This window comes from Miniopterus natalensis, chromosome 5 (genome assembly GCF_054644295.1).
Source record: "Miniopterus natalensis isolate mMinNat1 chromosome 5, mMinNat1.hap1, whole genome shotgun sequence".
Classification (NCBI taxonomy): Eukaryota; Metazoa; Chordata; class Mammalia; order Chiroptera; family Miniopteridae; genus Miniopterus; species Miniopterus natalensis.
Genome location: NC_142085.1, coordinates 14528044 through 14553199, shown reverse-complemented (window position 1 = coordinate 14553199; position 25156 = coordinate 14528044). Strand labels below are relative to the sequence as shown.

At 57.3% G+C, this 25156-nt stretch overlaps 1 protein-coding gene across 2 annotated transcripts; it reads right to left on the bottom strand.

The window, feature by feature from the left end:
* Window positions 1-6195: 6195 nt before the first annotated feature.
* MDFI (MyoD family inhibitor) lies at window positions 6196-21328 on the bottom strand. Of its 2 annotated transcripts, none has more exons than XM_087817390.1 (5): window positions 21256-21328; window positions 19662-19748; window positions 12464-12643; window positions 9283-9507; window positions 6196-6695 (listed from the first exon to the last, which is right to left on the bottom strand). In XM_087817390.1, exons 2-5 carry the CDS (start codon window positions 19735-19737, stop codon window positions 6439-6441), a joined length of 738 nt encoding a protein of 245 aa, XP_087673516.1. In that variant the 5' UTR covers window positions 19738-19748; window positions 21256-21328; the 3' UTR covers window positions 6196-6438. The 2 variants fall into 2 exon arrangements, with proteins under 2 accessions (XP_087673516.1, XP_016068311.1); XM_016212825.2 differs by lacking the exon at window positions 21256-21328 and adding an exon at window positions 19885-19941.
* Window positions 21329-25156: the final 3828 nt, after the last annotated feature.

The window sequence follows — 25156 nt, the reverse complement described above, 5'->3', positions numbered from 1 at the left end:
AGGCCCAAACTCACCTTGTCTCTGTGGGATTTGTCCCCATGTTCTCCTTACACTGAAGTGGAAATTTCTCAGCCCCTGTGACTGGCAGAGTCCACAGGGTCCCCGGAGAGGAGGTGGGGAAAGGCCGTGGCAGGCCCTGTGGCAGCCTCCTCAACAGTTAGCCCTTCCCCCTGCCAGACAGTGGATCAAGCTTGGTCTGGCCACCAGTCCCTGCAAACCCATGCTGGGTGATGGGGCCCGCCTGGGCCCTCGGCCTCCTAGTGAAGAGCTCTCTGGCCAGCCCCTGCAGGCCAGCATCTCCATCCCTTGGCCTCCATCGGTAGCCCAATCAGGCAGCACTTGACACTCCTTTGGGAACAGCTCTCAACCAGGGACAGTGAGTTTGGTGTATAAACACCTCAGCTCCCTCAAGGTCACATGTTCTCCAGGATTGGGTGCCAGTCACCCTTAGTGGTAACTGATTGATAACGTGAGCTTTATTGGCTGCCCTCCCTCCCAGTCTCACTCCCCTCTTCCTAGGGCTATTTTCTGGAATCCTCTCCTGAACAAACTTACTTGCACTCAGAGCCTTGTCCAAGGTCTGCCTCTGGGGGAGCCCAACCTAAGACCACATGTGACCCGATCTAGACAAAGGTATAAGTAGACGTGCTAGGAGTTCTGGAAATGTGCAGGAGGAGGCCTCTCCATCCCACCAGGCTTTTTTGTTCTGTGTTGCTGCTGTGTGTAAGCTTGATGCCTGGGACTGCAGTAGCCACTTTGTGACCAGGAGGGAGACATGGCCCACATGCCAAGGATGACAGAACAGGAGGATGACACCTTTGACTCTCCTGTCAGTTTGGGGTCACCTACCTCTGCACTTCTTGTTAAGGAAATGCTACATGTCCTTACAGATGAAGCCACCTTTACCTGGGTGTTCTGTTGTTTGCAGCCAAACTCATCAATTACTGAAAAAGGTGTTGTCCCAGAGGTGTCACTGTTGGAACAGACATCCCCACACTGTCATCTTGAAGCTCCCAATCAGTGGCCCCAGAGAAAGGCTAAGAGGCAGGCCTGGGGTGGAGGGGGCCACGGGCTTGAATGCTACAGGTGGCTGAGAACCAGGGGTCCCAGAAGAGAGAGGGACATGTGGGCAGCGGGGTATCTGGGGTCCCAAGGACAGAGGGTGGAGAGGGCAAGAAGGCAAGTCCCCCATCAATCTGGTCAGGGTGAGCGTTGTTATTGTTATTATTATGAAGTATCTCAAGGCTGACACTCATCCCGGCCTGGCTGGGCCCCACTAATGGCCCCATAAATCCCAGCCATAAAGAGTAATGGGGGGAGACAAATGAGATAATTAGGAATAAATCTCACCGAGGTCTCTATTCAGCAGCGTCCCTGGAACTGGCCAATCTTCCGAGCCATTAGCCGGGCCCCTAATTAATGCTGAGCTGCCCAGTGCTGCTGCGGGCATGGGAGGGACCCGGGCTGCGGGGCACCACTGCCCCCACAGCCCTCGGCGGGCGACCTTGGGAGGAGCCGAGGGACGTGTGCCCACAGTCTGCCTGCTTTGCCTTTGTCTTCAGGGCCTCAGGGACACCTTGTCTGCACTGTCCCATCTGCCTCATTGTTTCTTCATCTCCTTTTCTCTATCTCGCTCCACCTTCAATCTCTGTTTCTCTCTTATCAGACGGCCACTATCCGCATAGGCCATGGAAGGTCTGAGTTAGCAGAAATTGTGGGGGCCACCTGCAACAGCCTCCACCATCTGTCCTCCCTGCCACCAGTCAACAGCAGAGCAGGGACCCCACCTATACCCACCTGCCCCCCCACAACTGCCACAGTCCGTTCCACTTGGGACACTTCTGGCCCTTGGAGCAGTCTCCTGCCTGGAGCTGGGAGCCCTCCCCTTGTTATGCCTGTTTCTTGGTCTTGCCTCTGCTGGAGCCCGAGAATCAGCCTCACCCTCCTCCCAGCCTGCACACAGTTGACGGCTGTTGTCCTGACTTCCCTTCCCCAGCCAGATGCCCTGAGCCGCACTTGGCTTGAGGGTCCAGGCAGGCCTCCTGGACCCAGGCCCCTGCTCTGGACCACACACAGTAGTCCCACCCCAAAGGGACTTCTGTTGTTTCAGTCTGCCAGTCATTCCCCCATTTTGTTGCAGCACCCCTACTTCTTTGGGGAGCTTTTCTGCCCTGATTCCACATGGTTTTGGAGGGCCGGTCAAGTAACCCAGCCCCTGGTCACAGAAACCTGGTCCAAGATAGCCCTTGGTCCCCTGACACAGTGACCGGCCCAGGGATGAGCCTTAGCACTTTCCCTGGACCCCCTGAGGTGGCAGAGCTGAGAAATGCCAGGTAGACACAGCATGTGAACATGCCCCCCACCCGTCTGCAGTATAAAGGAACGAGGCTGTGACCCAGAGAGGCACCCCAGGGATGGCAGGAATCATGGGGTATAAGGGCTGCTACAGGGTTGGGGAAAGGTAGTGAAACCAGCCGAGGGGCAGGGAAGGCCGGAGGGGCTCTCCTCTGGAGGAGGTGGAGGCCGAGGGAATGGCTGGGGCGACAGCAGGGCTGTGGCCATAGGTACCATCCCGTGTGTGTCTCCTTAAGCCCAGGAAAGTAAAAATGTGGAAAGGAGCATAAATACAGAGGTGACAAGGGGCAGGTCTGTGATCCCTGTCCCTGCTGCTGTCCCCGTGTGTTGCCTGAGGTTTCTGTCCCGGCTTCTTCCCCACCCCTCCTTGCGCAGGCCAGCCCTGAGAGCTCCCGTGGCCATCTGCTTTCCCACTGCTCAGCAACCTGGAGTGTCCACAGGAAGTGACCAGAGGGCTCTGGGGAGCAGCCCTCAGTCCCCCACGGCTACCACATCTCCCCCGGGGGGGGGGGGGAGCGAAGGTCCCAGGGCATGGCTGGCTGCAGGCAACTCAGCATCTGGCTGCTTAAAGGGGTCCCATCCTGGCAGCCCTGGAGCCATGGTGTGTCAGGGCCTGAAGCTTGCTTTGCCCAGCTCTGGGTAGGAGCTCGGAGAATGCCAGGGAAATGTGCCAAAGCGCAGGTAGGAGCTGATGGAGGCTGTGGATGCAGAGGAGCAGGCTGACTCTCCCGCCCCTCCCCCTGCCCCCAAGCCAGCCCCTGGCTCAGCTTGTTCAGCCATGGGGCAAAATCTCTTGGGTTTGGCACACAAGAGCACCCAGAGCTCACGGGCAGTCCAAGACAGGAACAACTTAATTTGGCCTCATCACCCTCTCTTCCCACAAGTGTGGTGGTTAATGCCCGTTTGGGGTTAGACATGAGGGTGGCCCCTCAAGAAGTCTCTTGGACAAAAGTGGAGGGTCAGCTGCCCTATAGCTGAAAGAACAAAGCGGCAATATTTCCTGGACACTGTGGCCTCCACTGGATTTCCAGTCTCACTGCTCTTCCATTGTGCATATGAGGAAACTGAGGCCCAGAGAGTGAAAGGGTCTTCCCTGCGGCCCAGGTAGAGCCAGGGCTGGAACTGGCTGGTTGGAAAGCAGAGATTGGGAGTCAACAGAGACGGGCCATGCAGTGGAGTGGAAGGGGCTAGAACTAAGGCTTGCCCTGGAAGGATATCTGGGCAGGGTTGGGTAGGTGGGTGGCCTCTAAAACAAATGCCATCTGCTTCCTAGCCGATATGAGGGCCACCTGAGTGAGGTGGGATGTTGGGGAAAACAGGGCAGGCCTGGGTGGGGGGTAGTGAACAAAGGGCTCAGAGCCCAGTCCAGGCTGCCCGGCCCTGGCTGTGGCTGCAGGTACTGAAATGTGAAGTGTGTGAGGGCCTGTATGGGTATGTGTGATGTGTGTGTGAGTGGGTGTGACTTTGTGGAATGTGAGTATGTGACTGTAAGGAGAGTCTATGTATATGTAAGTGAATGACTGTGTATGTGTGTGTTGTGTGTGTGTGTGTGTGTGCACACCCTGTGGGGAGGCTGGCTAAATCCTGCTCCTGTCCCGCCCCCACCCAGCTCAGCCTCTCTGGTTTCAGCCACTGTCCTAAAGAAAACAGCCTGGCAGGAGCCTGCAGCAGGAAATCACTATTTGGATTGCAGAGGCGCCTCTTCCTGCCCCCATGGAGGGGAGAGGGCTAGGGAGGGGGCCTTCCTGCCCACCTGGACCAGACCTCTGGCTGGTCTCGAGCACCAGTCCCCCTCCTCGGCCTCTCTAAGTCCCTCAGACCCCAGCTTTGGGGCAGAAGACCCGAGGTTGAGCCTTCCCACCATTGTCTGTCCTCAGGACAAAGAACCACAGCAGCTGCGGAAGCGAGAAGTGGATGCTCCCTGAGGCCCTGGGAACAGACTGGCACACCCTCACCAAGGGCCATTGGGCAGCCTGTCAAAGTCACAAAGGCATGCACTCTGAGGCCCAGCAGTCCGTTTTCAGGAATATTCTAAATAGAGCTGGCTCATGCAAAAGGACATGTTTGGAACTCTGTTTATAACAGGGGAGTAAATGGAAGGGACTAGGCTGGAAATGGTTGGCTGGATGGCGGCTCATCCCTCAGTGAGACTCCTGATAAGGAAGACCTCAATACTGTTGGCTAAGTGATAAGAACAGAACACTATTTTGACATTTTTGTAAAAAAAAAAGAAAGAAAGCAGTATGTGCAAATGCTCATTTATGCACAGATTAGACTTTTGAACCTATTGTACCTTGGACATACAATAACTAAGCAAAAGACTGAGATAAACAGATAAACTTTGGGGGCCTGAGAAGATGGGGCTTCTCTCCTGGCTTTGGTCCTGACTATGTGACCCTGGGCAGGTAGGTCACTTTCTCTTGTGTCCTGAGTTTCCTATGTGGTCCCACAGGTCAGAGAACCTGTTGGGAAAGTTAGTCCTGTGTTCGTGTGCAGGGGGGTGGGGGGCAGGGGTGGGGGGTGAGCAGGGGCGGTGTGACGGTGGGTGGAGGCCCTCTTCCCGCTCCATATTACCTCTTCCTGCTGCAGCTGCCAAGGCCATGGGCTACTCCCTCCTATGACATTCCTTAGGAGAGTTAAGATTTCATTTGGCTGTTTTTCTGAGCTCCCTTCTTCCTTCCACAATCCGTCCAGACCACTGTAGACTTTGTTTCCGGAAGCAGTGACCACCAATTTCTCATGAGATCTCCACTTTTCAAAGCCATCTTCAGCAATGTCTTCTCCTCAGCACAATCCAAGTCCAACCGCGAGACATCCTCTCACTCACCCTGGGCCCCTCTGGCTTCCTCCAGGTCCAAGATGGGGTGGAAGAGGCTCAGTCCAGCCAGCCCTCCCCCCTGTCAGAATCCACTGTCCCCAGGGGAACCACCTAGTGCTCAGGTCTGCCCCTCCCCCTGCACACCAAGGGCACTGGATATGTGGCCTCTGAGGCTCCTGCCAGTCCAGACAGTTCCTTCTTTCTCAAGCCCCCTGGCAATCCGGATGACTGAACTCAGCCGTGTGACCCCCCCCATACCTGCCTCCCAGTGCAGCCCAGGAGCAAGCCCAGGCTGTGCCAGGCCCAGGGTTGCCCCCTCCCCCAGGCATGGCTCTGCCACTGGCATAGGTGCCACCCTTCTCTTTGGAGCCATCACTGGGAATGGCTGGAGTCAGCAGGAGATTAATTAATCAAAACCTGAACACATCTGCTGTCGATTAATTCTGTGCCAAGGGCTAACTCTTCCCTTTCTGGACTTTCTTTTCCTTTGGCGGGAATAGGGAAATAGTGGTGGGGAGTTGGTACCCCCTTCCTTCCTCCCCTTACTGAGAAGCATGAATGCGGGAGAGAAAAAGGAAATGCCCCCGGAGGGCGGGGGAGCATCAACTATTTGGGTGCTTCGCAGGGGGTTCTGGGGAGTACTTTTCAGAATCGTGGTCTTTGCTGAGAGTCCCGAGGAAATCTGAGATGAACAAATACCTTTATTTACAGCAACAAACAGAACGGACCCTCCCTCCATTCCCTCCCTCTCCCCTTCCAGTCTTTTCTATGCCGGTCCCCCTCCCGCCCTGCCCCAGGTCCAAGCCCAGCCTTGCTCGCTGGGGTCACTGTATGGGTCAGCACCCCCCCCCCAAAAAAAAAAAAGCCCAGGAAAGGAGAGCAGGGAGGGGCCTGGCCGAGGGCCGGTGGGCTGCCTCTTTTCACAGTTTGCTGTGCGAGGGCCTGGGCGGCGGCGGGAGGGGGCGCGGGGCCGAGCGAGGTAGAGCGGGGTCGGCCCCTCCCCCCTCCCCCGCCCCTCCCCCTCCCCCGACTTTCACAGTATCCGCGGCCCGGGGGCGGGTCCACCCCAACCCTCCCCCACCAGGGCGGGGTGCGGAGGACCGGCTCTCGGCACAGGGGCCCAGCTCCCGGGGCGCCCCCTCCTCGCGGGCTGGGGTTCTGAGAGGTCACTGGGTGCAGGAGCGAGGCCGGGGGGAGGGGGCCGATCGAGCTCGGCGCGGCAGCCGGGGGGCCGCGCCCCTCGGACGGCCCTGCGGGGTCGCGGGTCAGGAGGAGAAGCAGAGCCCGCAGCACTCCATGCAGATCTCCAGGCAGTCGGCGGACTCGCAGCAGGCGTCCAGGATGCCGCAGTCCAGGTCGCACGGCAGGTCGCAGTCGGCGCACTCCCCGGAGCCGCAGCAGCAGCAGCAGAGGCACGAGTCCTCGGAGCTGCAGGAGCCGCACGTGGCGCAGTCCAGGACGATGTTGCACAGCGTCAGGAACTCGCAGAACAGGCAGGACAAGATGCAGTGGACGCAGCAGTCTGCGGGGGGGGGGGGGGGGGGCGGGTGAGGTGGCCCGGGCGGGGACCCAGCCGCAGCGCGCTCACTCAGGGCTCAGCAATGAAGCTCTGCAACCCGTAGCTTCGCGAAGGGGGACTGTGAGGAGCCCTACTTAGGCACCGAGAGAGGCTTACAAGCACCTACCTGGTAAGTTGCAGGGTGAGGGTTCAATCAGACAGCCTGGATCCCTGACTTAACCCTCCTTAGTCGTTTATTTAAGGAACTCGGAGTGATGATATGTTCCAGGCCCTGTTCTATGCGCTGGGCTTGAAATAAACTCATTTAAACTTGGAACAACTCCATGAGTTGGGGCTACTATTAGCCCCACTCTACAGGTCAAGAAACTGAGGCAGAGAAGTCACTTCAGGGGAGCCAGAATCCTCCCAGTTGCTAATCTCTGCCAGGGCAACTGCCTCCTCAGTGCCTTTGCACTCCTCTCCTTTGACTCCCGCTCCAGCCATCTACACCCCACACAGCAGGGCCCCTTGGAAAACTTTGGTGGAAGTCTGGCCCTCCTGTGCTCAGAACCTCCAGTGGCTTCTACCTCGTGGAGAGTAAAAGCTAAAAAGCTCAGAGTGGCCCTCATGGCTCCTTGTGATCTATTCTGCCCTCACTCTGTCCCCCTGTACCACTGCTGTGGCCACACAGGCTGCTCCTCTTCACAGAGGCACCACTCCCCTACCTCGCCCCCAACCTGGAATGCTCTGGCCTCAGTTAAATGCTGGTGCTCACTCCCTCCCCTCTTTCATTGCCCAAATGCCACTGTCTTTCAAAATGCAGCCTGCCTGCCCCACCCCAGAACCCCCACCCCCTTGCCCTAGCCCCCTTCGCCTGTCCCCAATAGGACTTGTCATTTTCCACTGCACTATACAGCTTTTCCTTCCATTAGAATGCGAGCTCCACAGGGGTAGGCATCTTCATCTGCTTTGGTCACTGACACATTACGAGTCCCTAGAAGAGTGCCGACACATTGTAGGTGCTGAGTAAATAAACAGTAAGTGAATTAATGGAGGAGCCTGCCCTTGGCCACCCAGCTGGTAAGTGGCAGAGCTGGGACTCAAACCTGGCTCTGGTGTCCACACTTGGAAGTGCTCAGTATGCTGCCAGGATGCTGAGCTGGCACTCCTGCCAGGGGCCAGGTCAAGGGGCAGAGTGTCCAGTTCCCCTGAGTAGGTGGGCCCTGGCACAGGCTGCTGGTCCTGTGGGAGTCTCACAGGGCCATGGAAGGTCTGACTCCCCCGGCCCTTCCCTGTGTGGAGGGAGTAAGGTCTGGTACAGCAGAAGCCCCTGCAATCTATCTGCAAACTGGATAAGGGAGTGCTCTTCCAAAGCAAATCTAATGAAGTCACCACCTGGTTTAAAACCCTCAATGGCTCCCTATTGCTCTCTAGATAAAGTCTAAGTCCACCAGCACAAGCACACAGTTTACAAGGCATCCCCCACTTTATGAGCCCTTCCAGGCCTGGAGCCTCACCTCCCACCATTCCTCACCTTAAAGTTCATATCAAGCTACACTAGCCATTTCTCACCTCTATGCTAATGCTCCCTTGGCTAGATCCTCTTACTCAACCTTGAAGGCTTGCTGAACTCCAGAGACCTCCTAGACTCCCCTCCTTGGCTTTCTGGGCTGGAATGGGTGTCCCTTGTGTTCTCATAATCCCTTGTGTGTGGCTTCATCACTGTATTTATTACACCATATGGTGATTCCCTGCTGTGTCTCTCTCATGAGAGCTTCATGAGGCCATGGACTGGGTACTCAGCACATAGCACAGTGTCTGGCTCATAGCAATGCCCACTGCACTCTAATGAATGAATACTTCTTTCATAAATTAACTGGGCGAGGTGGGAAGGTTTATGAATACATTATGTGCAAATATGTGCACTGAATCCTGTTTGCAGAGAACCAGGCCAGAGTCCCCCAACAGGGACAGGAATCACTTAAAAATCCTGGGGTAAAGGTCAAGCACCACTGAGCTACAGGCAGCTGGGACCCATGCTGAATTGATGCCCAGTCGGGTAAGGGGAGCTGCTTGCCCAGCGTGGCCCTGCAGAGGACCTTTGTAGGAACAATGGCTGGTATATCTGGGTCCCCTGATGTCCCACTGCACCTTGCAGCCCCTGCCCCACCCCCAGTTAAGCATCTGATGGTGCATCATTTATCCTTCTAGGTGTTCTGTCTGCTCTCACCAAACAGATGGTCCACTCCTCGAGGAAAATTTCTGTTTCCAGAGATGAGATGGCTTAAGCTGAAGCAGGCCAGATGGCTCTGTTCCTAGTTACAGAAACTATGGGAGAGCAGGGGTGGGAAGGGATTGGCCTGAGAAGACAGATATGCCTCAGTTTATCCAAGGACCTTCACAAAGTGTTCAGATTTGAGTCTTGCATCAGACTCCCTGGAGGGCTTGTTAAACCCAGGCTCCTGCCCCACCCAGAGGTTCAGATCCGGTGGGCCCGGCATGGAGCCAGGACGGCACCAGAAGGCTGATGGAGACACTGCTGCTGGTCCCTGGATCATGCCTGGAGGAACCCCACTTTGGAGGCCCCTTGGAGGGAGAGGGAGGTACTCACCCTCCTGTGCCTGGAGAGGGATCTGGGAGGCAGCAGATTTGGTGCTGCCCTTGCTCTTCTTGCTTCCCTGGCTGGCGAGAGATGGGTGAGCTTGCAACTTCCGGTGGGCCTTGGGGCCACCCAGGGCACCATTCCCCGCCCGCCTGGCGCCGCCCAGCTCCGAGGGGTGGCCAGAGCCATTCGCCAGTAGTGGGGTGCAGCCCAAGGGGTTCCCCTGAGGCTGGCCTGGAGAGATGACAAGAAAGGGGTTGGGGGCAAGGTGGGGGGCTGCCCAGCCTCCCGGAGCACTGATCTATTCCTGCCTGCTCTGTTCTCACATACACCACAGTTCAGCAGCCTCATCTATATCTTGCAAATGTGGAAACTGAGGCCCAGAGAGCAGAACAGACTTGCCCAGAGGCACACCATGAAATAGCAGCAGGGTTGAGCCAGGCTCCTGACTCGAAAGCCAGTGCTCATTCCAGAAAAGACAGAGGTGCAAGAGGGGCTCGGAGCCCTGGACCCCACCTTCTTACCCCACATAAACTCCATTCTCCTGCTCTTGGGGTCCTGGGATTTTGGCAAGAGTGGTGGTGGTTGGGGGGAGGGACAGGGACAGTTTGGCTGGGTGGGGAGGACAGCAGTGAAGCAGTTAACCTTCACCTCAGCCTCTGCCAAGCCCCCAGCTGTTTTTGCCCTTCGTGTGCTGGGTGAGTTATTAGAAACAGCTGTTTGGAGATGAATGCCTGGTCTGGAATCCGGGGGCTCCTCACAGCAGCCCCTCTGTCTCCTGCTCCTCCACGCCCCTGCCCCCGCAGCCTCTGTGGGGAGGCTGGCAGGAGTTTGCTGAGGGGCCCTTGGGGTCTGGGTGAGGAGGGAGAGAAGAGGGAATAAGGAAGCCAGCGGGGAGACTCCTGAGGCCAGGAACCACCCCAAATCCCCATCCCAGGCTGAGGGGCTAGACTTCAGCTTTATCGGTGAGGTGCAGGGAAGCTGGCCCTGGAGATCCCCCCAAACACCAGTCTTTCCCTCACCTCACTCAGGTCTGCTCACTTGAGAGGCACAGTTCTGTTCACAGGACATGAGGGCAGATGTGTGTGCACAGGGGAGGGAACTGAGAAGGGGACACAGGCACTGGGACCTTTCAGCTGCTCAGGGCAGGACCCCTGGGTCCTGAGGACCTCTGTAAACATGAGGCACTTCCATCTCTCGGGTACTGGGGTCTGGCTCCCCAACTCCCTCCAGGCCTGGCCTCTGTATTTGACCAGTGGTAGGAGGGGATGGGGGAGGGGTGCAGGGAGACTGAGGAGAAGGGACAGCAGCCTCAGCACCAAGTCCGAGGGGCTGGGGCTCCTGGGAATGGGAGCAGTCGTACCACTGAGCGTTTACTGCTTGCCAGCGGCTAGTTTAAACCCTTGACCTGCTCACTATTCTCTCACTGGGTCCTCTTGGTATCGCTACGGCACTGTACCTTCCTTTACAGGCTACGAAACTGAGTCCCAAAGAGGCATAGTAACTTGTCCAGGGTCCATAGCTAGTGTCAGAGGTGGACCAGCCTGGAGGCCAAAAGCTGAGGCTCAGAGGCCAGAGAAGCAAGGAGGGGGCACAGGCTGGAAGACAAGGGACTAGGGAACAACCTGTTACTGTCACATCACTATGCTCATAACTAGTAGTTTACATGCTTTGAGCTGTTACTGGTGCCAGACACAGTGCTAAGCGCTCCATGTGTAGTAATGTCTTCGAGTATCAGGAGAGATCTATTATTAGCCCCATTTCACAGATGATAAAACTGAGGCCTTGGAGAATAAATATTGCCAAGATTCCACAGCTAGGAAAGGGAGGGGATGGAAACTGGGAGAAAGGAGCAAAGGGTAAGGTGGGGAGTCAGGGGGGAGATGGAAGACAGAGCTCGGGAGAGGCTCCATGCTGGAAGACTGTCGCCCTGAGGCAAGGCTGGTGCCTGCATCTGGGTAAACAGGGGTAAGGCCATGGGAAGTGGCCAGGCCTGAATCATCATGCCCCCACCTCTAGGCCCCATGGGGGTGACTGAGCCAAATCTTTGGCCAGCCTCGGCGCTCTCTGCCCTGCTGCCTAAACATGGCACAGTAACCAGAGGGCGGGCATGTGTGGTGAGCTGAGGGCCCTGGGGGGTATGGGCAGACACAGAGCTTGCCTGTGGCCATAGCCGTGGAGTGACCATGGGGACTGAGTCACAGAGCAAACACTCAGGGCCCATAGACACAGGAGTGACTGTCCAACTCCCTCCCAGGCCCCCTCCTATATGGCCACTGCACTGACCTCTTTCTCTCAGTTCCGCTGGTGAGCATGTTTGGAGGAGGCTGAGAGCAGCGCTCTAGCAGGATTTAGTAACCCTGTCTTCCAGGGAGTCCAACTTTGCCCCAGATGCCCTGCCTGAAGGCGGCTCCCGCTCAGCGTGCCACTTGGGCAGGCAGAGGAAAGTACACTGGGTCAGGAGGCCCAAGTCCCCCAGCTTGTATCCAGGGTGAGTGGTTCTCTGTGCCTCAGTTTCCTCATCTGTAAAATGGGCTTGGCAGTAGCTGAGCTGCCTCACTGCAGGCTGACTGGAGAGCACGTGGGATCAGTCAGGGAAAGAAAGTTGGAAAGTGCAACTGTGGCTACAGATTTGGGGATCTTATTAGTAGTTACAAAACAATTCTGGTTGGCCCTTCCCCTGCTTTTGAGGGTGTAGGTGGAGAATTCTCTCCCTCCCAGGGACTCCTTGGAGATGTGGAGCCATGCCTGGGAATGGAGCTGAATTTTGCTCCTTTCTGCCCAGATCAACTGGAGGCTTCTCTCCTTCCTTTTGCCCTGGATACCCTGAAGGATGGTGCTGTGTTGGACTCTGGCTCCCTGTCCCTGGTCCCCTGCTCTCTTCCCAAGAGGAGGGTGGCTCTTCCCATATAGCCTCACAGTCTCTTGTCCTGACCCATATGGCCTGGAGCCTGTGCACACTCATTTTGAATTAATTTTATACTCATCATTTTGTACATGGAGATCTTCTTCCGAGACAGAAAGGACACTGACAGTGTCCGACACCTCTCCGCTGCCCACCCCTTAAGGTCCTGGCCCTGTGCTAGGTTCCCGAGAGCACACACTGCATTTCTGCAGCCCGTCTAGACTGGATTCCCCAGTGCAACCCCTACATGTTGCCACCCCAATCCCCTGGCCCCCTAGGACTCACGTGTCACAGCTTCTGTGGGGACATCGAGGTCAGTGCTGTCCAGGGCCTGGGGGGCCCCAGGGCCATTGCCTTGGGGCATGGGGGGTGCTTCCTCCTCCAGGGAGCCCTCTTCTAGCACTGCCTCCACAGGGTGAGTGGATCCTGTTCCTGCCTCCAGCCCAGGCAGAAGGGGGGTCTGGGCTAGGAAAAAAGCAGACAGGCAAGGTGTGCCCCTGGTGCCCTCCTGCTTGCCCAGCCCTGGTCCCCTTCCTGCAGCCCAGGTTGCCCTGAGCCCTAGGTTCTTGGTCTCTTTGTACAATTACCCAGCCCTAACCCTACCTGGCAACAGTGCCAGACTCCAAAATAGACTCCAAACCACAGCACATGAGTAAGCAAGGGTGTGTGTGTGCACGCGTGTGTCTGTGCACGTGTGTGCATGCATGTGCGTGTGGTGTCAAGAGAGGAAGGGATGCAGGAGGGAACAGACAGGTGGTCAGTGATGGAGAGATAGGGACAGGCACCAAGAGTGACAGGGAGAGAGAAAGAATCAAAGGGACAGCGACAGGTAGAAGCAGTGAGAGAGAGAGAGCACCAGAAGGCGGGGGATCGGGCACAGAAGGGGAGAGGCCCAGAACCCGGTGACAGGCAGCCTGGGATGGGAAGGAGACTCAGCAGCAAAATGGGAATAGCGATGGAGAGAGATAGAAACGGGGCAGAGGCGAAGGGGAAGGGAGCTCGATGCAGGCAGAGTGAGAGGGAGACAGACAGTGAGAAATTGGGTGAGAGAGAGGGTGACAGCGAGAGAGTGAGGGAAAACCTGGGTGAGGGTAAAGCTGAGGCCTGGGCGGAGGGCCACAGGCAGGAGGAGAGACAGGCAGATGAGCGTGCTGGGAAGAGGTGGACCGCAGCCACACGTAATTACAGTGACCGGCTCGGCCCTCCGCACGGTGGGCGGAAGGAAGGAAGGGAGCCACCTCCAAACCCACAGCTCCCTGCTCCCCAAGGCAGGACGCGGCCCCCTGGGCCCAGGGGGAAAGGGTTAGGGGGATGGGCGGTGAAAGAGGGAAGCAGGAAAGGGCCCCAGTTCCCACACTGGCAGTCACAGGGTGTGGGAAGGCCTGAGTGGAGGTAGGGAGCAGGAGGGTGAAGGCAGGGGTCACGGGCCCAAGGGCCAGACTGGCCAATTACAGGGTGCAGGGCGCTGTCCGGGCCTCTCATCGGGCCTCAGGCTGTGCAGCTGGAATGACGGGGCCTCCAGAGGGTGCTCCGCATGCCATATTGGGAGCAGGAGGACATAGAAACAAGAGATTCAGAGGGACACAGAGACCAAAAGAGCATGGGGAGGGGAGAGGAGAGGGACTTGGAGAGAGGAAAGGGACTTGGGGAGAGAGACAAAGATGGAGGGCAAAGGAGGTGAAACCCAGAGAGTAAACTATCCACAGCCATTCGAACACAGGACACAGAGACCGAGAGAGGCACCTGAGGGACAGAGAGATAGGCAAAGTCTAGTCTTGGAAAGAAATCAAAGATGAAGAACAGAGGGGCTCACATATGGGGTACTGCTCTTTCTCCAAATTGGGGGGAAAGAGAGGAGGGAGATAATTAAAGTTGGGCATGCGGGCCTGGGGGACAGGAACATCTTGAGGGGAGAGGACAATCCAGGAGCTCAGCTGCCTCCCTGGGCTCTGAGCATCCCTCTATGGCTTCTGATTCTCAGAGACCCTGAGCAATCCTGTTTCAAAGACCCTGGTCTTTCATGACGAGGGGCACAGAGGCCTCGGGAGCCCCAAGTGGGTAGCATTAGGAGCAGCAGGCCGAGCAGACATGCTCACTCTTGCCCGGGGAGAACCATGGGCTCTGCCTGGAGATGGGAGCCAGGGCCCAGAAGCGAAAGGGGCTTGGGCTCCTGCGACTTCTGGAGGACTCCAGAGTTCTGTGTTGGGGACAGACACTTCATGGTGCTCACTGCTGCTCCATGGACACAGGGTGGGTTCTCTAGCCCTATCCACTCTTTGGGACTGTTGAGAGCCCATCACCACGTAGGTTAAGGAGAGAGAAGTCAAATGGCTTTTGGATGATCACAAACTGGGCTCGGGGGAAGGCGAATGGCGATGACACCAGGGAGGAGCGATGCTGCCTGCTAGATGGTGCCTCTCGAACCCTGAGCCGGTCTGCAGCAGCTCAGACAAAACTTTTAGGGCTAAGACCCCAGGTTGTGTGTGAATGGGAGTGCTCAGGGTTTCGGTCCTAATTCCCTGGAAAGAAGGGGGCCTGCCCAGCTCCAGCTTCTGGCCCTGAACTGGGAGCACCGAATCTCCCGTGTGGTGATATGAAAAGGCCAGAGAGCACTGGTTTTCGCCAGTTACCAGCTTGGGCAAGTTCCCGGGACTTGAGTCACCTTATGTGTAAAGGAGGTTCTTAACACTTATCTCTCAGGGTTTCAGACAGTAATGAAATGCTCAGCAGTGTCCTGGCCTGCAGGGCCACTCAGGAACACTTCCACCCACCCACTCAATCCCCTCCCCGCCCTCCCTCCTTCCTTCCTTCTCTCTGTGCTGGTCGGTTTAACATTTATTAAGTAGCTACAATGCACCTGTTGTATGTCAAGCACTGGGTAGACCAAATGAGAAAGACAGGTCATTGCTTCAGTTCTTCTTCTTCAGGGTGGAGTGGGGGGTAGTCACACACTAAGGGTTGAGAGTGACAGTAGGAAGATCTTGAGGAAATGTGGAAGCACAGAAAATGGACACTTATTTCAGGTGTGTGCGCAAATGCGCGTGCACTAGGATGCTACTGGAGGAGGCAGTGCCCACACTGGATCTTGAATAGTAAGTCAGCGAAGAAGCAGAAAAGGCCATTTCAAGAGGAACAGCAGGAACCAAGGCCCCAAGGTGAAAAGCTGCAGCAGGAATGAGGGAAATGACAGCATGTTGCAATACTGAGGCCGGTACACCAAGAAGGATTGCTGGGGCCTGGTGGCCGCTTCCTAGGCTTTCTCCTGAGGTCACAGGGTACATGCAGGTAACCCTGTCAGTCCTGCAATAGAAGGAGCCAGATTGTAGCTCTCTGGGCTGCCAGGGTTGGAGAGGGAGGAAGGTGAGAAAGAGGGGTTAGGGAGTCTGGTCCCCATCTCTGCTTTCCTCTCTCCATGTCACCACTCTCTGGGCAGTCTCTAACAGTCACCTAGAGGGCTGGTGACCTCAAATCTGGTGGGAACAGGGGATTATAGAGAGCACAGACTATGACCCGAATTCTAGGGGGAGCACCAGGCCTCTCAGAAGGGAACCAGGAAAGGGAATCCAGTTCAGGCATATTGACCTGGAAACACAAAGGGACAGCATGTCCTGGGCTCAGGAGGGGCAGCGGAGGGAACTCAGCAGCTACCCGAGGGAGCCACACTGAGGGCAGGAGAGCAAACTGTGCGGGATGCCCAGAGACCTGCGAGCAGAATGAGAAGGAACAGAAGTGGTGGGAAGACCTGATCTGCAAGTGAGATGCTGCCCAGAGGGCCCACTGCCAAGATGCTAGACCAAGAACAGCTCTTGCCAGGGCACATGGAGCAAAACAGCCAGACACGAAGCAGAGCCCAAGTGCTCAACCATCAAGAGGTGTAAAGAGCCCAGTTTTCCTTCTCATGACCATGGGACCCTGCTGTCCAGCCGCCGAGGGGAGAATATCTGTGAGGAAAAGTGCCCAGAGGGATGCCCCCTAGAGGGTAGATGCCCCCATCCCTCAGCAGAGTGGGCTGGAGGAAAGGGTGGCCAGCAAAGGCCAAGGGCCCCCATGTGGATTGCAATTCATGTTCTGCATAAAGGCACCTGCAAGCGGGGCAGGGGTGGGACTGAAGACCTTCTTTGTGGCCTGACCTCCTGGAGGTGCCATCGGCTCAGCCAGCTGCATACCTGCTGTATCTGGCCAGAGGACCACCTTTTCTAATGTGCACAAAGGGCCACATGTGCTGGTGGCATTTCTGAGCAGAAGCCCCAGCCCTGCACCTCTCTCAAGGGTCCCCATCTGCAAGCGGGAAATACAGAAAGGCTACAGCTCTTTGCCTCGACATACTTTCACGGCTAACACAGGACAAGATGCTGGTCAATGCCCCAAGCTCCGGAAACACAGCCCAGAAGAGAGTGAAAAAATCATGTTTAAATCTATCAGCCCAGGAAGGTAGGGTGAGAGACCCACAATCTCAGCAGGGACCCTGTGGGCTCCCTCTTCCTGCTGTCTACCAAGTTGAGGGGTACTCCTGGATTGAAAGAAATGGGGCGGCCTTCCAGGTGGGCTGGGTTTGCTCCAAGGCTGGAAAGTGACCACAGTGATCAGCTCTAGTGCCTGATCCCTCACACCCAGCCTTCTCCATTGACTTTGTGGACAGTGGGTCTGGGCTTATCCCTTGGAGCTCTGATCATCTCTATAAAGAGAGGGCCGGGATCTGATCTGCTCAGAAAGTGGTGACTGGAACCCCATACTCCAGTCTCTCCCTGGCCTGATATTCAAGGCTTCAGTCTAGATCTTCAGCCTAATTCATGGACAAGGACCGCATGTTACAGGCAGACTGACCTGGCCCCAGGCCTTCTGACCAATCCACCCATGCTTAGATTGTTCCTTTTGACCAGGAGGTCCTACCCCTCCCTTCTCCCACTCCCCAATCCAACCCATCCTTCATAACTCAGCTCCAACTTTACCTCTTCCTCTAGAGAGCCTTCCCTGACCACCCCCCAGCCAACTGTCCCCCCCTGAGTGGCCTCTTAACTTAGCACTCAGTACCCCTTATTGTTTATTATAACTCGGTAGTGAAGTCCTGGCTCCTCAACCACGCTGCCACCTCCCTGGCTCACTCGTTTGGGGCAGTGTCAGCGTTCATCTCTGCACCTCCGTGGGTCCTCAGCAGATGTCTGTTAGTGAGGAATGAGCTCTGGAGCTTGGAATGGCCCAGGTCAGGGAAGGAGCGAGAATGAGATGGTGAGGATTGGGGGTGGCACCTGGCTCTGAACTCCAAGAAGGCAAGAATGTGGGCTCTCTTGATATACAGTTGTGACACACTGGTCACAGTCCTAGGCTATGAGGCTGAGGACTGGAGAGGGCTTGAGCTGGCCAGTTGGGCTGGGTTGGGTTGGTTTTATTTAGGTCCGAAGGCTCCAATTCCCCAGGAAATTCAATTTGGAACCAAGAGCAGGAATGTGACGCCCCAGTGCTGGGCAGAAATCTGCTGTGGGTTACGGAGCCAGGCTTCGGGGCTCTCTGGGGGTGGGTGGGGAGAGGCCACTGGGGGTGCCAAGGGTGTGGGGGCTTGGCCACCTGCCCCAGTCAGAGCTGCCCTGAGTCCCCTTCACCCTATTTTCATCTTACTTGCTGAGGGAGGGGCTGACTGGTTCCCTGGCTGTCCTGACAGCAGGACCCCTGGGGGGGGGGGGGAGCAGCACCGTGGCCTTGCTGTGCCATCAGGGCTCAGCAGGGAGCGTGGGGGATTCTGGTCTCGGATCCAGGCGTCTGTGGGGTTTTGGCTGGGTCTCCTGCGGTTTGGGCTTCCTGGGCAGCAGCCTCATTCTCTCAAGGTGGCAGAGCCAGGCCTCCTCCTATGAAAGCCACATTGTCTGGCTCAGCCCAGCCTGGGGAGGGGGCTCCCCGGGGTGCTGGGGGCCTCAAGTTACAGCCCAGGGTTTAACCCTCCCAGGGGTCCACCGACCCACGTCCCCTGCCCAGCACATTTAGTCCCTCCTTTCCCTTTGGGACTGAGAATGGGTCCCACAGGGAGAGGATCTTGGAAAGAGGCACTGGAGGAGGGAGCAGAGAAAACAGATAAGCCGAGGAAGAAAGCAGGGGAGAGGACAGAAGAGGAGCAGGGGGCTGAGAGAGGAGGGAAGCTGAGAGGAGAGAGAAGGTTCCCAGATGCCGCGCAAGCCTTCCCAGCCCCTGCCTCTGGCTCCCTCCAGGCTGAAGGAGCCCAATTCTTGGAGGCGCTTATTAGCCAGAAGCCCCTGCTCCAGGGGCCCACGGAGAGGAGGGAATCTGCGGATTAGTGGGGGTGAGCAGCAGACACATTAGTGTCATTCATGTGCTGGCCCCTGGCCAGAAATCTCCCACTAGTCCTCGCTCTGCTTTAGGAGACCCCCCTCCCACCTCCATAGCCCCAGGTGCCCAGAGTGCCATCGACCTCACTAGGCAGACCTGGGAGCTGAGACAAGCCTCTCCAAACAGGCAAACCAGCCTCTGTGGGTGGATGTGGAGACTGAGGCCAGAGTGGGGAAGGAACTTGTCCAAGGCCATGCAGGGAGTTGTGTCAGAGGTCCAGGACCAGACCGTCATTACTCAGAGGCTCAGAGGGGAGAGAAGGGGGGGGAGGGGTGAGAAAAAGGCAAACGAATTAGACTCACATAGAGCTGGAATTAAAGTTGTGAAATCGGGGCCTATATTCCTGCGGCCAGCCCTCCGCCATGAACAAATCCCCCAGGTTCCCGACTTCTCCTACCCTGTGTTCCACAGCGAGCCTCCGCTCCCTTCCGCACCACGAGGGGGACTGAGGGCCACGGCCCCTGCTCCCACCCTCCGGGACTCACCAACCCTCCGTGGGTAGGGAGGCTGCTGCAGGAGCCCTGGGGAGGTGACAGACCCTGTGAGCTAGAGAAAGGGGTGTGTGTGTGCGGTTGAGTCGCGTTGCCCCCGCGTGCTAGCAGGGCAGGAGCGGGAGCGGCGGGGACTGGTCAGGCCCCGTGGGGAGGAAGGGGAGCGAGGCCGAGGGCAAGAAGGGGAGGGGCCGGGTCCTGTGGCCGGTTTAGGCAGACAAAAGTTTTCGGGAAGCGTTGGGCTCTGGTTGGGTTGGGGGAAGGGAAGGGGAGAAAGGCTCAGACACCCCCACCCCCGCCGGAGGCCCCCATAAATATTTACACACTGGGAAGAAACGGTTGGGACACAAATCCCAGACGGACAGGCGGACTGCGTCGTGTGTGCGTGTGCGTGTGTGTGTGTCTGGTGTTGGGAGGGAGGGGAATTAGAGCCAACTTGGCACCGTCGCCGCCGGCGCTGGGGCCCTGCCCCCATCACCTCGGCGCTCCACTCTTTGGACCCCCGCCCGGATAGCCAGACCCCTCGCCCCCACCTCCACCACGCTCCCCGACACAGTCTCCTCGTGTCTCCGGGAGGAGGGGGGAGAATTAACACCCCCAGCCCGGAGCCACCCTACCCGCTCCCGTCCAGCCTCCCTCTGCACCCGGGGTCGTACCTGGGCCGGGGGCTGCGCTGGGGGCTTCATGGGGCGCGTCGCAGTGAGGAGGGTGCTGGCCACTCACCTGGGACATCGGCCCGGGACCTGCGGAGAACAGGGCTCAGCGGGTGGGGCCGACCTTCCCCCCACCCCGTGCGTGCGGGGAAAGGGGAACTGGCAGGGACGATCCGGCTGCAGGCGGGCGCCTCCCGGGTTCCAGTTCGGCCCCCGACTAACTTACTCGTGCAAACTGCGCGCTCCTTTCTCGCCCCTCCGGGATCACGGCGCGGGGCCTGCCATACGCGCCTGCCCAGGGCGCCCCCGCCGAGGGGCCACGCAGCTCCCTCCCCCTCACTCCCGCCGCTCTCCCATTTCGGCGCCAGCTCCAGCCCCGCGCCCCCGGCCTGCTTCCTCCACTCCCTCCAGCCCCCTCCCTCCTTCCCTGCTTGCCTCGCGCCCGCCTTCCTCCCCCGCCCCCTCTCCCCGCCCCCCCTCTCCCCGCCCCCTCCTCTTGTTCCCCGCGCTCCCCGCCCCCCGCCCGCCCCCCACCACCGCCGCGTCCCTTCCCCCGCGCGGGGCTCGGCGCCGCCAGGGCCGGACGCGCCTGTCCGCGGGGCGCCGCGGCCCGAGCCCCCACAGGAAGCTGCCTCCACGCGTTTCTTCCGCGCTGGCAGAGCTGGGCCCCAGTCTCCCCAAATCTCCACCCCCCCCCCCGCCTGACCCAGCGCCCCGGGGCGCTGCGAGGGGCTGCGCGCTCCCCTTCCTCCGCCTGTTCTAAACTCTGCAGAAGTCTGCGGAAAGTCCGCGGAACTGAGGCACAAAACGCGGACACCACAGCCACTTCGGGCTAATTGTCTCAATAAGTGTAACCCCAAATCTCCTTGTCCCAAAGGTGGGAGCGATTGAGTTCCTCAGGCACACTTTGCCCCCCCCCCCGCCCCTCTCGGGGTCCTAAGCCGGGCGCCCCGCGTCGGGGGCTCACAGCGGTCGCGCTCACCCCCCAGAGGTTGTCCCCCCGGGAAATCCGTGAGTGACTAGGTCTCCTTCCGAGTCCCCTAGCAGTTCCGAGCATCCCGAACCCCCCCAACCCCTGCCAGCTGTGCGTGGGAATTTGCGTTAGAAAACCGACTTTGGAGGCAAAGAGAACTTCTCCCGAGTTCACACTTTGTTTGCGCTGCGGACTGGAATCCGCGGCCTTCCAAACTGCGGGTGCGGGGGGGCACGGGGAGAAAAGGGGCCCTTGCAGGCGGGGACAGAGGGGCGGCACATTGGGGACTGTGTGCCGGGCCTTCCTCGGGGCCGTGGGGGTAGGAGGGACGCCGCTGCCAGGCATTCGGGGGCTTCAAGGACCCTCGGCGTGACCCCGGGACCGCGTCCCCCGACCCTGCGGCCCGCCGGGTGGAGCCGCGCGGGCCGTGGGGTGACAGCGTCTCGGCCGCACCGGACCCCGCCGCCGCGGAGCCGCGTCTGGACTCCCCGCCCCGCCCCGCCGGCCAGCCAGCAATTGGGGAGGCGCCGGCGCCCGGCCAGCTCTCCTAGGCCCGCGGAAACGGGGGGCTGGGGCGCAGGGGGCCGAGTGGGGGACGGCCCCGGCCCGGAGGCCGCTACTTACTGCGCTCGGAGGTCCTCCAGGCGCCGTCTCGGCCGAGATCGCCGTGGCCCCCACGGCGCCCGCCGAGTTCCCGCCCCCCGGGCCCGAGTCCCCGTGGGGAGCCCGGGTGGGTCCCGGGCCGGGAGGAGGGGGTCCAGCTCCCGGGGCCGGGCTGCCTGCTGCGGGGGCTTAGCCGGGCGCCCCGGGAGCCAGCCCCGGCCAGGCTGCCGTCTGGGAGCTCTGGAGATCGGGGCGGACTCCCCCTTCCTGGCAAGGGCTGAGTCACCGGGACCCGCCCGGGCCGGGGCTTGGCGACTGTGCCTTCTCACCGGCTCACCTGGGCCCGGGGGCTGGGCCTCACCCGCCTCCAGGAGCGGGGCGAGGAGCGCGGCTGTGGACGTCGTCTCCAGGGCAGCCCCCACCGGCTCTCTGGGCCCCGTCCCCAACCACAGACCCTAGCGCTGCACCCCACCCCCTTCTCAGTCTCTATCCGGAGACCCTACGCTCTGGATCGGCCCAGATCCCCAGCCTTACTGTCCCAAGTCGCCTCCTTGAGCTCAAAGTCCTCTGAATCTGGCCCAGTACAAACTAATATGTCTGGTTTGTTAGAAATGTAAAATATGCTTTAAATTTAATCCCACATGCTGGTTATACAAATGTGCTCAGTTTGTGAAAATTCAGCAAATTGAACATTTAAGCTTTTTGTGTGTGAAGATTGCACTTGAATAAAAGTTTTTAAAAAATCAACACTCGTTAAAATCAGCATTCCTGGGCAGAGCATGGTAGGGTGTGATGGCGGGGTGGTGGACCTTGGCCCCCGTCTCCAGTTCAGATCCCTGCTCTTGGGGAAGTTCCTTCACCTCTCTGAGCCTCAGGAGGGGTGAACATTGGGGCCATCCATGTGGAACCCAATCATTTCATTGTTATCCAGGACCAGGACTAAGGTCTGGGATAAGTGAAGTAAGTGGGGCACTCATCTGGGGGGCAAAATTTGAGAGGGTGCCAAGATACATAATACTGTAACCCAAAATTTTTTAAAAACGAAATCAGCAAATTACAGCCCTGCCAGTCAGCTACCTGTTTTTTTAATAAATAAAGTTTTATTGGAACCAGGGTCGAGGTTAGAGTGAGGTGAGTGACATTAGATAGCGCAAATTCAGGGTTAGATCCTGTCTTTATTTAAAATGTTGGCATTTTGTTCATCATGGTTTTTTTTTTTTTTTTTGTATTAATTTTGATTTTTAGATATATTGCAGGAAAATACTGTTTATCTTAATGATTGAATATTTTGATGTTCCCTTAAGTTTTACACCTGAGCCCTGAGTGCCTCACTCATTCTAGACCTTACACACCCCACCTTAGTCCCTGGCCCATTACTCTATGCCTGAAGGGCCTGGCTAGGACTCCAGGGTAAATAATCAGAGGTTGAAGTTATCCCCCCCCCCCCCCCCACAACACTAGGCGGGCTCTGTCCTCAGATCAGGGCTAGCTTTCCTGGGGTCAACTGATCAGAGTAAAATGTAAAGCCCCTACAATGGACTCCAAGCTCTATGAGCTGGGCTCTATCAGCCTCGACCTTTATTTCCCTCATTTCCTTCCAGCCCTGCTGCTTCCTGAGTTTGTTTTTTCAATTTGCCTCACGTGCTTGCCTCAGGGCCTTTGCACTTACTGTTCTCCCTGCCCAGCATGTGCTTCCCCTAGATATTCATGTGGGTCCCTTCCTCTTTTCCTTTTCTCTGTTTATGTCACCTTCTCAGAGAGGCCATCCCAGACCCCTCACTCTCTGTCCCTTCACACCACTTAATTATTCTTTGTAGACCTTTTCATCACTTTTCCCATCTGCTTGTTTATTGGTAGAATGAAAGCTTCAGGAGCGAGGGGACTTTGTCTTGCCTGCTCGTGTATTCCCTAGAACTGTATCTGCCATGAAGAGCTCAATAAGTATTTCCAGTTTCGCATATGGGAAAACAAGAGAAGGGGCTAATGCAAGTCACACAGTGAGTTAGTGGCAACATCCTACTAAATCCCAGGTTTTCAGACTACCACCCCAGTGCTCTTACCTCACCCTACCCCCAGAGCCCTCTAGGCAACCAAGGGTGACAGTCACCCTGCGCAGCTCTCCCGTACAGTCCTTTCAACACAATGCACTAAGCAGGCCTGGCCCGGCTCCAGTCCCTGGCGTCCACCCTGCCCCAGCGGCCAGCAGGCATGTCCAGCTCTTCCTGGCTTCCTGTCTCTGGCCTGGGGCCAGCCGGCCGGGCTGGGTTCTGCAGCTGGACCACAGCTGTGGACTCCGCCTTGCCCCGGAGAATGTCGGACAGCACACTGTGGAGCAACCTCCCTGCAGAGGGCTATGTAGAAGGGGGTGTGTTTGTGTGCAGTGCGGGGAGGCTGCTGGGTAGGGACTGAGAACCTCCAACTCCCCCAGGACTCCCTCCCTGACAGGTACCCAGTGGGGGTGGGGCCCTTCCTGAAGGAAATGACAAGATGCGAGGTGGGGAGCTCTGAGCCCCAGGCCCCATTCTATCCCTCTCTCCTACTCCTGGTGATGGGAGATAATCTCGCTGTGTCACATTTAGTAACTAGGGGTTGGGTATGCTCTACATGCCGGCCCCTCGCTAGATATTTCTAGATTTGTTGCTTCCTTTAATGTCCACACAGTTACTATCCCCACTTTACAGATGAGGAAAGTGAGGCACAGTGAGGTGAAGTGACTTCCCGTGGTCACACAGCTAATAGTGGGTGCCCTGGGACATGTACCACAATTTCTGAGGCCACGGGCAACCTTTCGCAGGTACATAGAACTGTGCTATTCTTTAGGTGTCCCCAACCTCCAAGCCAGCTGCTGAAGACAGAGACATAGCCCTCTGCACCCCTCCTCTGTCTCATTGGTAATTGGGGTACCAGGAACTTGGCAGAGGATAGTGGAAAGAGTGGGGCTTGGTGTGGTGTCCTGCGGAGCCAGTTTGCATCCTGGCTCAGTCACTTCCACCTAGCTATGTGATTTTGGGCAAATCGTTTGAACACACTGTGCTTCCAGTTTTGTGCAAACCTGGTTGGATAGTTCCCGCCTCTCAGCTGGGGGACAGCTGAGTGAGCACAACACTGGTACAACATCACGGGCTCGCAGCGAATGTTAACTCTTGCCCAGTACTTGCCTCTTGCATGCTCACCCAGCAGCCAGTGAGCGCTGGACGGCATGTCTATTATTGTGAATCTGATATACAAACCCTTAGATGGTGCTTACTATGCAGCAGGCACAGTTCACAGCACTTCACATGAATTAACCAGTTTAATTTCACAATATTAAATATCAATTAATATGAAATATCCATTTTTCTCTGATTTCTCAGAGGAGGAAGAAACCGAAGCACAGAGAGGTCAAGCAACTTGCTTAAGCTCCGCAGCCCTCCACAGGCTTCCTTTCAGCACCGTGTTGCCTGGCCGGAGGGAGGGGCTCAGGTTCATCCATGTCGTAACATGTATCGGAACTTCATTCCTTTTTAATCCTTACCCGAGGATATATTTTTATTGATTTTAGAGAAAGAAGAAGGGAGAGAGAGAAACATCGATGTGAGAGAGAAACATTAATCGGTTGCACCCTGTAAATGCCCCAATCAGGGATCAAACCTGCAACCTGGGTATGTGCCCTGACCGGGAATCGAACCCACAACCTTTTGGTGTATGGGACTGTGCTCCAACCAACAGAGCCACTTGGCCGGGATAACTTCATTCCTTTTAATGATTGAATAATACTCCATTGAATGGATATACCACATTTTAAAGACCTATTTACATGCTAATGGGCACTTGGGTTGTTCCTGCCTTTTGGTGATTGTGATAATGAGCATGAGTGTACAAGTGTCTGTTCCAGTCCTGCTTCATCCAAACTAATTTGACAGGGCACCTATATCAATTTTTA